Source organism: Vidua macroura, chromosome 20, assembly GCF_024509145.1.
Source record: "Vidua macroura isolate BioBank_ID:100142 chromosome 20, ASM2450914v1, whole genome shotgun sequence".
Classification (NCBI taxonomy): Eukaryota; Metazoa; Chordata; class Aves; order Passeriformes; family Viduidae; genus Vidua; species Vidua macroura.
Genome location: NC_071590.1, coordinates 10,430,383 through 10,442,399, shown reverse-complemented (window position 1 = coordinate 10,442,399; position 12,017 = coordinate 10,430,383). Strand labels below are relative to the sequence as shown.

General features: G+C 49.6%; 1 protein-coding gene across 12 annotated transcripts in view; it reads left to right on the top strand.

The window, feature by feature from the left end:
- The window catches only part of MSI2 (musashi RNA binding protein 2), a 204,531-nt gene extending 192,744 nt beyond the window's left edge, over window positions 1–11,787 (top strand). For 5 of the 12 annotated variants that reach the window (XM_053995559.1, XM_053995555.1, XM_053995552.1 and 2 more), the window contains 3 exons: window positions 7,395–7,603; window positions 9,366–9,443; window positions 11,557–11,787. In XM_053995559.1, coding sequence (XP_053851534.1) covers window positions 7,395–7,603; window positions 9,366–9,407 — 251 coding nt within the window. In that variant the 3' untranslated portion in view covers window positions 9,408–9,443; window positions 11,557–11,787. Of the gene's footprint in view, window positions 1–7,394; window positions 7,604–9,365; window positions 9,444–11,556 lie in introns of those variants that run through there. The other 7 variants (XM_053995560.1, XM_053995558.1, XM_053995557.1 and 4 more) reach the window with 6 other exon arrangements.
- Window positions 11,788–12,017: the final 230 nt, after the last annotated feature.

Genomic DNA, 12,017 nt, shown 5'->3' with positions numbered 1-12,017 from the left:
CGTTGGCAAAAAATTACAGCTGAGCTGCAAAGTGCAGTTATTTGTCCTGCTGCATAGCTGCAGGAATTAGCACAGCTGGGCTTGAACGCGCTGAATTTTGTGTCTTCTGCAAATTGGTGCACATCGGCAGCTTCCAGATGTGGTGGATGCCTTGGATGTGTTAAGTGCAGTACTTAGGAGAAGCAGGGGCTCACATGCAGCAGTGGGTTTGTAAAACAGGTGAATTTTTATCTTGCCTAAGCTTGTGGAAGCTGCCCAGCTCTTGCTCGTGGCTCATCTCAGGTAGTGCGGCGGTTGGTTTGTGTCGTGCTGGGCTGGAGGAGCAGCGTGGTGGGAGGACACTGAGGCTGCAGCAGGAGCAGTTGCCACAGGATCCCAGGTGCCATTATCAGCCCATTGTGCCCAGCTCGAGGAAGGTGGGCAGCACTCAGCCCTCCCTCCGGGTTCCGTTCACTTCCAGCCGTAATTGCCGAGCTCACCACCCACTGCTTGCTGTCATTACCCTGCGATATTTTGATGTGTGAAGCCGTTTCCGAAGGGGCTGCAGCCGCAGAACCTTTGAAGGTGTGACTGCAGCTAGAAAATAACGTACAAATAGTACCTTGTTAGGGCAGATCTCGGTGTGTCTCAGCCTCATCACCACTTATTTTGCTGATGAGCCCGACAGTTGTTGTATTTTCCTTTTTCCCTGCAGGGCCAGTGTAGCTGCAGGGGAGGGATAACCTGGGGCAGCCTGGCTGCTCCCCATTACGGAGCGCGTCGGGGTGACAGGGAAGGCACAGCACTCGCGTTTGATTTTCCAGTCAGGACTGAGCCAGCTGTCATCTGTAGCTCTTCACACTTGCAGAGGAGCCGTGTCTGCCACAGGGTTCTTAGAGAGAGAGTTTGCTTTTCAAGTCTGCTTGGGAAGAGCAGGAGCAGAGGGATGCAGGTCCCCATGAGAGATGTACAACATGGCAGCTCTCGTCGTGACGCCGGCGTTATTTGTTTTTCTGGTTTGTCTCCCACTTTCGCTTCCAGCGAGTTGGGAGCTGTTTGTACCTTGTTATTCTCCAGAATATCTGTGTGTTTCCAGCTCATTATTTCTGAGACGTTCGTGAGCTGGGGCATTGATCCGAGTTCGAGGTGTGCCGCACGCTGCCTCCGACAGAACCCACGCTCTGTAAAAGCTCAGACACAAGGAAGCGATGCTTCCAGTGCCTCAACCTGACCACAAAGGAAGGGGTTTGGAGCTCTGTGAGGTGATTGGGCTAGAAAAAAAGAGCCTGAATATGAGCTTTTATTTCTCAGTGCTGTGCCAGTGCACTCCTGCAGCCTGAATAGGCCACTGAGAACCAGGAGCACCGATGTCTTATTTCAGACTGGCATTAATTTGTACATCCAGTCCCGGGTAAATGACATTCTGGTTGTTAGCAGCTCTGAAAAGCAAGGTACAAACTCCCATTAACTTCAGCCCTGACTGCACAAAGAATTAGCTTTGGCCAAGCGATCTGTAACATGGGTGCAGTGCTGCTAATTATATTTATAAGGCTCTGAGCACTAATGATGTAAGATCTGCATGCGGTGCTGAAGTTGTGCTGGTTATTTAAAGTCTCAGCGTCAGGCTGCGAGTGCTGCTCTGTTAGTCATGCGTGCCACAACGTGGCCATTAGTGCTGCCCTGGGGACACTCGGGTCCCCAGGGAAGGTGGGACTGTCCCCATGCCACTCACTGTGGTTTTGCTCTGTGTCCTCTGCAGAGGCTGTGCTTGGGTGCTTGCAGAGGCAGCACAGCAGGCTGGAATGCTTGGGAACAGGTGATACTCCTTCTGTGACAGTTTTCTCTTAAAATCCAGCAGTAAATGTGTGACTCAGATTCATAAATTCATAGAATCCTAGAGCTGGTTGGGTTGGAAGGGACCTTGAAGAGGATCTAATCCATCCCCATGTTGTGGGCAGGGACACCTTCCACTACACCTGGTTGCTCCAGCCTGGCTTTGAAATGAAATGCCACCAGGCTGTGGGGCAGTCCCCTGTCCCAGCTGGGCTGCTCAGTGCCCTGCCCTGTGCCCCTGTGCCCTGCCTGCTCCCACCCCTGCCAGCAGCATTCAGTGTTATTATATCATTTACTCCTTCGAGCTGGAAGATGATGTTTGCAGCATGTTCTATGAATTTTTCATAAAGATAGAAAAACAGACTAATCTTGTGAGCTTTGAGTCTTGGTGGTGGGTAATGGCTTTGATTTAAAGCATTTTGTCTTAATGATAGTTATATTGAAAATTTCCTGCTGCTTTCAAGCACGTTTAGTTATTATCATAAACATTGATGGTAGAAATGCCTGCCAAATTGTGCGTGGCTGTTTATGGCAGATGAGAGAGTCATCCAGAAATTATAGCTCTGGATCAACAAGTTGTGAAGGAACCTGTTTGTACAGGAATCCACCCTGTGGGCAGTGGGACAAGGCAGGAACAAGGAGGGTCTTGAAGGAGAAAAGGGCTGGAGATGACCGGCTCTGGTTGTAGGATATGCTTGACAGGAGATAAAAAATAAATTTCTGATGAGAATAATAGAATCATTTATGTTGGAAAAGACTTCTAAAATCAGAATCTTACTTTAACCCCACACTGCCAAGCTCCCCCATCCCTGAAGAGCTGCTCATCCCCATGCATGGCTGCTGAGGGACAAGGAATATCCTGCCTGTACTCGAAGAGGAAATCCAGTGAATTGTGGTGGTTTCTTTCCCTCATGAGAATTTCCTCACCTGTGCACTGTCGCAGGGAAGGCAGACACACATTCTGCACAGTTCCTCACCTGGATTTTTTTCTAAATTTTAAAATACTCATATTTGTTATGAGTCCCCTGCAAAGGTGTTTAAGTCTTTGGGTTTTGGTGCTGTAGCAGAGGAAAGGGTGTCACCAAGGCTTCATGTGGGTTGTGTGCAGGGCACAATGGTCCCCACACAGTGTCTGTCTTAGTCCTCTGTCCAGGTTGCCCCTGGTTTGTTTCCTTTGAAATACAGTATATTTTAGTGGTGCCTGAGTGGGTTTTTTGTCCTCAGGTCCCATTTACTAGTCCCTAAGGGCCTGACTGTCATCCCAGTACTGTGTGAGTTCCCCCTGTAGGACAGTAATGTCAAAATCCTCACGTCTCTTCTCCTTTTCCCTTCCTCTTCCCCTTCATCATTCATGGCTGAATTGAGTTGATTTGGGTGGGATCCCAGCATCCAGCTTGTCGTGCTTCGCCCAGGCCCGGCGGCGTTGGGGTCCTCGTCACGCCGCTCCTAAGGCAAATGTCAGCAGGAACCTTGATTCAGAAATTTCTCAAGAGTTCATCGAGGGAGAGTTTACCTTTCAGCACTGACCTTTCTCACTGAACACAGATGAACACGAGAGCAGGGCCCGTGTGAGCGTGGCACTTTGCAGGAGAAGGCTCCGGACGCGCATCCCCGCCTCAGCCTGGGCTGCCAGGCTGCTTTGGGTTCCAGCTCTTGGCTCCTTGACATAAAGCACTTGGCTGAACGTGGAGGAGCATCTCACACGCATGTTAAATGGGGATAAAGGCACTCTGCTGAAGGATGGGTTGGTAATAAAGCCTCACTGCCTGAAGAGCTCCAGCTCTTGCTGTGCCAGCCCTGCACAGCAGCTCCCAACTCCACCAGCACCAGTATTGGCATTGAAAAAAACCTGCTGGGGCTGCTTTATGAGCCCTCATTTTTTATATCATTCTGTGTCCCATCTCACATTCCCTCACTGCTTTTCAGTGCTCCCCAAGCCACTGTAACACTGGGCAGAGTAAGCCTGAGGCTTCCCAAAGCCTGTCCCTCTGGCCTGCAGGCAAATGTTCACCTGCTGATCAAAATCCACAGTCTCAGAGTCTTCTCTGTAAGAAAAACCACAGCAAATTCAAAGTGAAGCAAGCAAAACATTACCCTGCCCTGTTCCATCACTGCCAGAGCTCCTGGCTGCTGGCCCTTGATCTCCAGGAAGGAGCTTCTGTAGCCCAGAGGATGGAGGATGGCTGGGGTTGAAGATGAAAGGTGGTTGGCTGTGACTTAGAAGCACATCTAATCTTTTGCACATCTCTCCTGACCTTGATCTATCACAGGGCTTCCTGGGGACACTTGGGATTGTGAATTTTGCATACAGGGAGCCTTTGAGCTGGAGGTGCCTAGGCACAGTCTCAGAGTGTGAAGTTGCCCGCTGCAGGATGGCTTCCTGTGCACTTGGTTGGGAAATGGGACCTGAAATCCATCCTTTGCTGCCAGGACTTCCTGAGTGCTGGCAATTCTTGGAAGGGGAGAAGATGGCCCTGCCGACCCTCAGTCACTGCTGAGGCAGTCTGATGGATCCAGAGTCAGGGGATTTCTGGTCAGCTCAGCCCATGCCCCTGCTGGGACCAGCCAGAGGGTCAGGCTTTGCTTCTGCTCCTGGCATCGGGTCACAGTCACTGCTTCCCTCCCCTCCATGGCAGCAGAACCCCCTGACAGTTCTGCAGCAACAAGCTTCCAAACATCTGCCCCAATTCCTCTTCTTGCCATGGGATGTTGGTGGCCAGGGGAAAGGCTCCAACTCCTTCCAGCCTGCGAGGAATTAATGTCAGTGCCCTGCAATTCCCACAGTTCACAGCAGCCTTGGACAGCTCCTGACAACCTCCAACATCAGGAATTTTGTCATAAGGACACAGGTTTCCAAACGCTGTTAACTTCTGTTAGTGATGCAGTATCTGGAGTCTAGAGGATTGCAGGCATTTTTCCTTCTTCCTTTGAGTCTCAGGGTACTCCAGGTTTGTGTAAAACAGACTTGTTTCCAGGTAGTTCTTGCCAGAACACATCAGGATTCGCTTGTTGGGGAAGTCGTTCAGGGTCCCTTTGCTGTTGTGATGGCAAAGGTGCCTCTGGCTCCAGGTGAGCTCACCCGAGCTCCTGGAAGAAGACAAACACTTAGCAACTAACCATGGCTGAGCAGATAATTTAAATACAGCTTTCTGAGGCTGCTGAGCCTCCTGCTAATTATGGGAGCTTTCTGTTTCATTTGTAGGGTCTGGAGAGAAGTGTTGGCTCTGGAAAAGCTTCCAGCTTTTTTCCGTGGAGCTTTTCAGGCACCACATGGAGAGGTGCCAGGGCATCCCAGCCTCCACACAGCACTTCTTAGGTGGAGGAGCAGCCTTTGGCATGCCCGTTCTCCCTCCTGTGAGCAGTGTGGAGTGTTGAACCCCTGGTCAGTAGATGAAAAATTACCTTTTCATTCCCCACCTGAATAACCAACCCATTGCCAGCTCTTCCTGCAGGTGTGAAAGCCTTACCTCCAGTCTTAAGAGATGCAAATGAGAGTGGCCAGGGTGGGATATGGGGTGTGGGGGCACAGAGGGTCTCTGTGGTTCCTCAGTTGGTTGTTCTGGAGGTTTCTGGTGCTGCTGTGGGGTTTGAAGGAGTATTTTACTAACAGGATGCCCCTGGCCATGCCGTGTCCCGCTGTCACTCGGAGCAGCCAACTGGGTTTTCTGTGTGACTTGGCAGGAAAATTCACATCCATTTTATTGAACCAAAGGGAAGAAAAGGGGGGGAAAGTGCTGGCTTGTAGTAATAAAGGGCTTTGGAACATCTCAGCTGGATATTTTTCTTCACGAGTGAGAAGGCCAAATGTTATCTTGACATTTAATCTTTAATAATAAAAAAAGGCTCTTTGTTTGCCAGCAAAGTCCAAAATCTGTTTACTCTCTCATGCCTTATTTCTTTGAACTTGGTAGCTTAGATGTCCTACTTACCCTCCCCTGCTACCAGTCCAGAGCTGTGGTGGATCATTTATTGTGCAGAACTGACTTCCCTGTCACCACGGAGCCACCAGCTGCCAGGTGTGCTCCTCTTGACCAGCTCATTCATCTGAGAACTGGGGACCCCTTGGGTGGGCGATGCTGGGGAAGGGGCCAGGGCAGCAGAGGTGCAGCCTGTGCCCAGCACACACTTTGGTGAGAGCACGGGGCTGGCTCCAGGCTGGGCTCCAGGCCCAGGAGAACCCTGTGGTCAGTCCATGCAGCTCTGGCCCATAGGCACAGGTCACTGCAGGCCACCAGGCTTCATAACCCATTCGAGTGTCCAATGGAGATCGTGGCAAGTTGCAGCCAGAGGAAGAGGCTGAAGTAGCCCTGGGGCAGCCTGGAAGGGTGGAGGTGCTGGGGTCGCTGCCCAGGGGGGTTTGGGGCAGGCTGTGGTGTTGGGTCCATGTCCAGCCCTGCTGGCCATCGTGTCCTGGCGCTCCCCGCGGTGGGGACACGGTGGGGACACGGTGGGGACACGGTGGGGACACGGTGGCTGTGGCAGACCAGGCTCCCTGTGCTCCCCAGGGACCTTGCAGGTACCACCCAGGTGTAGCTCCAGCTTCCCACAGCCATCTCCATCCAGCTCCTCCCAGTCCGCTGACTTTTCTTTCGCATTGAAACTCCTTCCTCATAAATTCTACATCCAAGAGCAGCCGTGAGAAATGCCAGAAGCCTGATCATCTAACATGCCTTAATATCTAAATTTCTTCTTCAGTATCATTCTTGTTTACATTGTTTTTCTTTCTCAAAAAAAAAAAAAAAAATTAAGGGAGGAAAAAAATTAAATTTTCTTTTACTTCCACATTAGGAGGTGAGTTGTCATCCACCCTCTGGAATTCTTTTTTGCTTTTGATCTTTATTTATTTGTTTAATTTTGGTTGATGTCCCAAGCATGGTTTTGGAGACGAAGGTAGGTCTTCGCTCTCCAAATCAAAAGGAAAAAAAAAAAACTAAATAAAACCAACACTCTCCTTGGTCATATTCAAAAGAGAAAAATCCAAACTGTTCCATTCCATATCATTTAAAGAAAAAAAAAAAAACTATTTCTACAGCTCACTGATCTAAAAGGGCGGGTTTTTTCCAAAAGTATTGAATGGATCCAAAAAACGATTTTCCTAGAACGTGATTCAAGTTATTTGCTGTCAACATTTTAATATCAATATTACCACAATGTGTAGTCTCAAACTAGTTCCTTTGTAGTTTGCATGGGATGTGAATGCTGTCTCGGCGTGCCCAGACCTAGAGAACTTGTTACTACTGCATGAGCATCAAGTCAGATGTTGAAAAATACCTATTATATTTTGTGATAATTTGGTGAAAATGAGCACCTCCAGTCTCTGGTTGCAGTAGTGTGTTGAATGATTGTTCTTTTTTTTCTTTTTTTCTTTTTTTTTTTTTTATATATATCCATATATATATTTTTGGAGCTCTAAGCTTCGTAGTAGTCCGGGCTGACTCTTCTCCAGTACTTGCTCTCCTCTCGCATGGCCTTGGTTAAGTGTTAGAATTGGGCCTAGGCTGTTTATTCTGGTGTTTGGCTTTGTAATACCGGTGCATGCCCGGCGTCTGGCCTCATACCCAGCTTTATTCTCTGCACACCAGTCTTGAATAGCTACAGTGCTCAACCGAATTTTGGCGCACCCGCTTCCCCGGCAGGCTCCAACCCAGCGCGGCCCGGAGGCTTCCCCGGGGCCAACAGCCCCGGGCCCGTCGCGGATCTCTACGGCACGGCCAGCCAGGACTCCGGCGTGGGTAACTACATAAGCGCCGCCAGCCCGCAGCCGGGCTCCGGCTTCGGACACGGCATCGCCGTAAGTACCCCGCGCCGGCCCCTCGGGGGGCTCCGCGAGGGGCTCTGGGCGGGTTTGGGTGCTGCTGGCCCCATGGCCAGCGTGGCTTCTCGCTGCCGGAACCCGCGAGCCGCGCCCGACGCGCCGGTTAGCGGCTGGCTGGTGGGGTGACGGCTGGGTGGTGGGGTGACGGCTGGACGTCAGGGCGTTCCGGCGGGAAGAGTTCAGCTTGGGAAAAACCTCCGGAATCGTCGAGCCCAGCCGTTGCCCCGTCACCCCCTGTGGAGCAGGCCGTATGGCAGCTCGCCGTGTTTGCAGGCATGGGGACTCCACCGCTGCCACTTCCAGTGGTTAATCACTCTTACACTGAAGAAATTTTGTCCTGATACCCAACCTGAACGTCTCTTGGTGCAAGCACGCCTTTGGAGCTGTCTGCAGCCAGACATGACCTGTCTCAAAGAGAAATATTTAATAAATATGGGATTTAAATCCCCGCTTGTCCATATGGGCTTTACATCAGCCCAACTGGCTGCTGCACCCTCTGGCAGGCAGAGCAGCAGTCCTTGCTCCCACCAAACGAGCAAAATCAGCTCATTAATTGGGCTGGTGGGACCCCCAGCAGGGGGACAGGCCGTGTCCTGCTCCTCTTCACCTGCTTGCTGACCTTTGGGGTCCCTTCCAGCTGGTCCTGGCGTCGCTGGCAGCCCCCGAGAGCCGCGGGTTCCGAGCGAGGGGCCCCGCTGGGCCGTGGGGTCCCCGGGAGGTGCCTCCTAACGCCGCCCTGGGGCTGCGACCGCACTAATGAGGGGCAGAGATTGGCTTTACGAGGCTGCACGTGGCTGTGTCACCTGTGTGTGAGCATGAATGGGGCTGGCCTGCCCCGCTGGCACCCCCAGCACAGACTGCAAGGGAGGCTCCTGCCCTTTTTGGAGCACGGTCAGGAGCTGGTTTAATCTCCTGGACAATGAGGAAGTGCAGAGGCTCCCCCGAAGGTCCCTCAAACCGAGAGGAGAACTTCCCTCCCTGATGGAATTGGATGGGGGCAGCAGGAGTGTAGTGCAGACAAAGTTCCTGGAGCTGTTATTTTTATTGCAAAAAAGGCAAACAAACCCTCCGCCTGGCTTTGTGCCCGTGTGCTCAGTTCCCATCCCGGGCCTGCCCCTCCCATGGTCACACCATGGACTTGACAATCCCTGTGGATCAATTCTAGCACAAACATGGAATATTACTGCTCTGCAAGGAGCTACATCCGTTCAAACTGCCACCTCTCACCACTTACAACACCTCTTATTTCCATTTTTCACCTAAAAACCTGTTTGTGCTTGAAAACTTGGGCACTTCTGTATCAGCAACATCCTGATTTTTCAAGTGGAAAGACACCAGGCCCAGGCCTGGGTATCCAGATTTGTCTGCACTAGCACTTCCTAAAGAACCGTTTTACAATTGACTTGCAGATTGGTAGCCTCTTAATTCCCCCAATAACTGCAAAGAATCCCATAGCTTTTATTACATATATATTTGTTTAACCCTCTCCATTTACTAACCCTGGTTTAAAAATAAAGAAGGGAGAACCCCAAAGCTTATTTTTGCACCTGGGGGAATGAGAAGATGATGGTCTTGGAAAGGTGACCACAGGGCTGAGCACACCAGAACAGCTCTCGGAAATCCCTATTCATGCTGGCAACACAGTCTTTCAAGTCCTTTGATAATTTCTTGGCAAAATTAATAATCAGCTGTTCCCGTGTATAGAGCACTGATGAACTTAACAATTGTACAATTTTAGGGACCTTTGATTGCAACGGCTTTTACAAATGGATACCATTGAAACGTTACACATGGTTGGTTGCCATCTCACTTGGAGGTATTACAGTATATCCCATTTGTACTTTGTGCTGAACTACCATCTCCCCTATATTTACTTTAAGTGAACAATTTTTTTATCTTCATTTCGTCTTTCCTTGGCCTTTAATCATTCCTTTCTGTGATTTGTGTTACTCAAATCAACCTCACGGGCTGGAAACTGGAAGACAGATCCAAAGCTAAAACAAAAGTCAAATTTTCATCTTCATGATGCTTCATGCAATAATTTGAAGAGGAAGAAAACCCAGAAAGCTGTGGGGAATCACCCCCAGTGCCAGCAGCCAGAATCCCAGTGGGATCAGAGATCTGCTCCCAGCGCACTGGTTTAAAAATAGCTGAGCCACTGCTTTATTACTGAGAAACCATCATTCTTAATTAAGTGCTGTACCAAATATTACAGCTAAAAGATAACATTGTAACTTGTAACCATAGAGCAATTATCAAGATTAAAAAAAAATTAAACCTGAGCAAATTAAATTAAAGGCATTACCTGAGCACCGCAGCCCTGGATCGCTGCCAGTTTCCTACCCTTTGAACTAAGCTCGAGTTAATTAAATGTTTAATTTTTATTTTTTATTATTATTTGGCCTTTGGCATATTCATCTTTGCAAACAAATATTCTTAACACTCGGCATGGAATAGATTAGAAAATGCAATGAAAAACAGAAGTTATCCCAATAAAATGGCATGGGTTTGCCTCCAGAGCTCTGAGCCCGGACAGGCAGATGGAATGGATGTGACAGATTTTATTTCCCTGCCTCTTGCCCAGCACTACATGATCAATGTCACATCATTTACGTTCAAAAATCAGTCTATGAAATCAGAATTAAAGTTAGTCAAGGGTCTGGGAACTGTGGAAAACGTTTGGAGACTTTAAACTACATAAAACTAGATTTATACCTAAACACTAGTGGATAAAGGGGGTTTCTATTTACTCTCCATCTCCACACACACCCCCAAGATTACCTGAAATTGTTCTGTCAATTGATTTGCTCCACCAAGGAGTGTTTTTTATGGGAAAGAAAAAAGTGCCATAAGCACTCTTGCTTAATCCCAGCCATTACTTGCACGTAGCAGGGCCCGTCCGCCGATCAATTTGTCAGAATCCTTCGCGTTTCCTGGGCCGTCAGCCTCTGGAATAGTGAGGTGGTACCCGAGGCCAGCTGGAGCCCGAGCAGAACATCATAACTCAGGCTAATAACGCGCGCTGACGGCAGCCCCGCCAGATGGATGGGCTGTAATCACTCCTCACTTAGCACAGCCCATCACTGCAGCCATCACTTACTGGCCAGCGCTGAGACTCAAGCCATTAACGACTTAAAAACAAAGTGCTTTTAATGTTGCTCATTACTAATTAAAATAGATTTTTGAGAGGAGGAAATGAGCCTTATTATTAATTCCTCAAGGAAGGCTGAGTTTGAACCGCTTGTGGCAGCGGCTGGTCCTGGCATCCCCAGGGCAGGATTTGGCTGAGCCGCAGGTTCCCGAGGCAGGGATCAGTCCCCACATCCCTGCGGGATGCTGCTGGGACCTCACCCCAGCACAGCTGTTTGGGGATGGGTTTTGGAGGTCATCAGGGAGCATCCTCTCCTGGCCGTCATCCCCGTGAGCGGCTGCCTGCAGAGCCGGTGCCCTAAATATTTATATTTCCTTTATACATCATAAATCTCAGCTTTAAGCGCTGGCAGGGACAGAGCGTTGGAAGGCTGAAGCTCCTGTATAAAATAAATCCTGGCTGCCTTGGTGTGCCCAGGTAGAACTTGTCATCTTGCAGGTACTTCAGAGAAAACCCATTTTACCAAAGCCGTGTGAATTCATGGCGTTACAGATGCCTGGGGAGCCGTTTTTGTCCTGGCCGTGCATCAAATCACATTTCACTGTTCCTAAACTGGAAATAAGAGCAGGGAATACATGAGACCCCCTCTCCCGTGGGGGCTGTCCTGGGAACACCTCAGCATTCCAGCTGGTCCCTCTGCATCCTCCCTCAGGGTGGATGGGGCAGGCTGTGGCTGCAAAGTGTTTGCAAACACTTTGGGTTTTTTTTGTTAAAAATCCTAATCGACCTCAATTAACTGTCCCCCTCCCGTGTCCGTGTCCACCTTCTCCCCACACAGAGTCTCTCTGGATGTCCGGGCAAGACAGGGCGAAGTTTCTGAAGGGGCCCACGGTTGGGTGATCTCGTCAGACTTTGAGCACTACATCACCATCATCATCTTCATCACCATCACCGCCAACACAAACTGGAGGTGGCACTCGAAGGACTTGGGTTGTTTAAAATCTCTCTCATCATCTCATGAATCTGCTGTACTATAAAAACAACAGCTTTTAAAAGTATGTATATAAAACCCATTTCTTGTTCGTTTTATTTTCTCGATGGGTTCCCCCCCCTCTTTTTAAAACCTCTCCAAACCCACATCTTTTCGTAGCCTTTTCGACATAGCCTCGTAGCCACGTAGTCGGAATTCTTTGTGTATGTAGCAAGAGCCTAACCATAGTGTAACTGTTATATTAAGGGGTTTCTTTTGCTTTTTCTTTCCCACCTCCTCCTCCTCCTCCTCCTCCTCCTCCTCCTCCC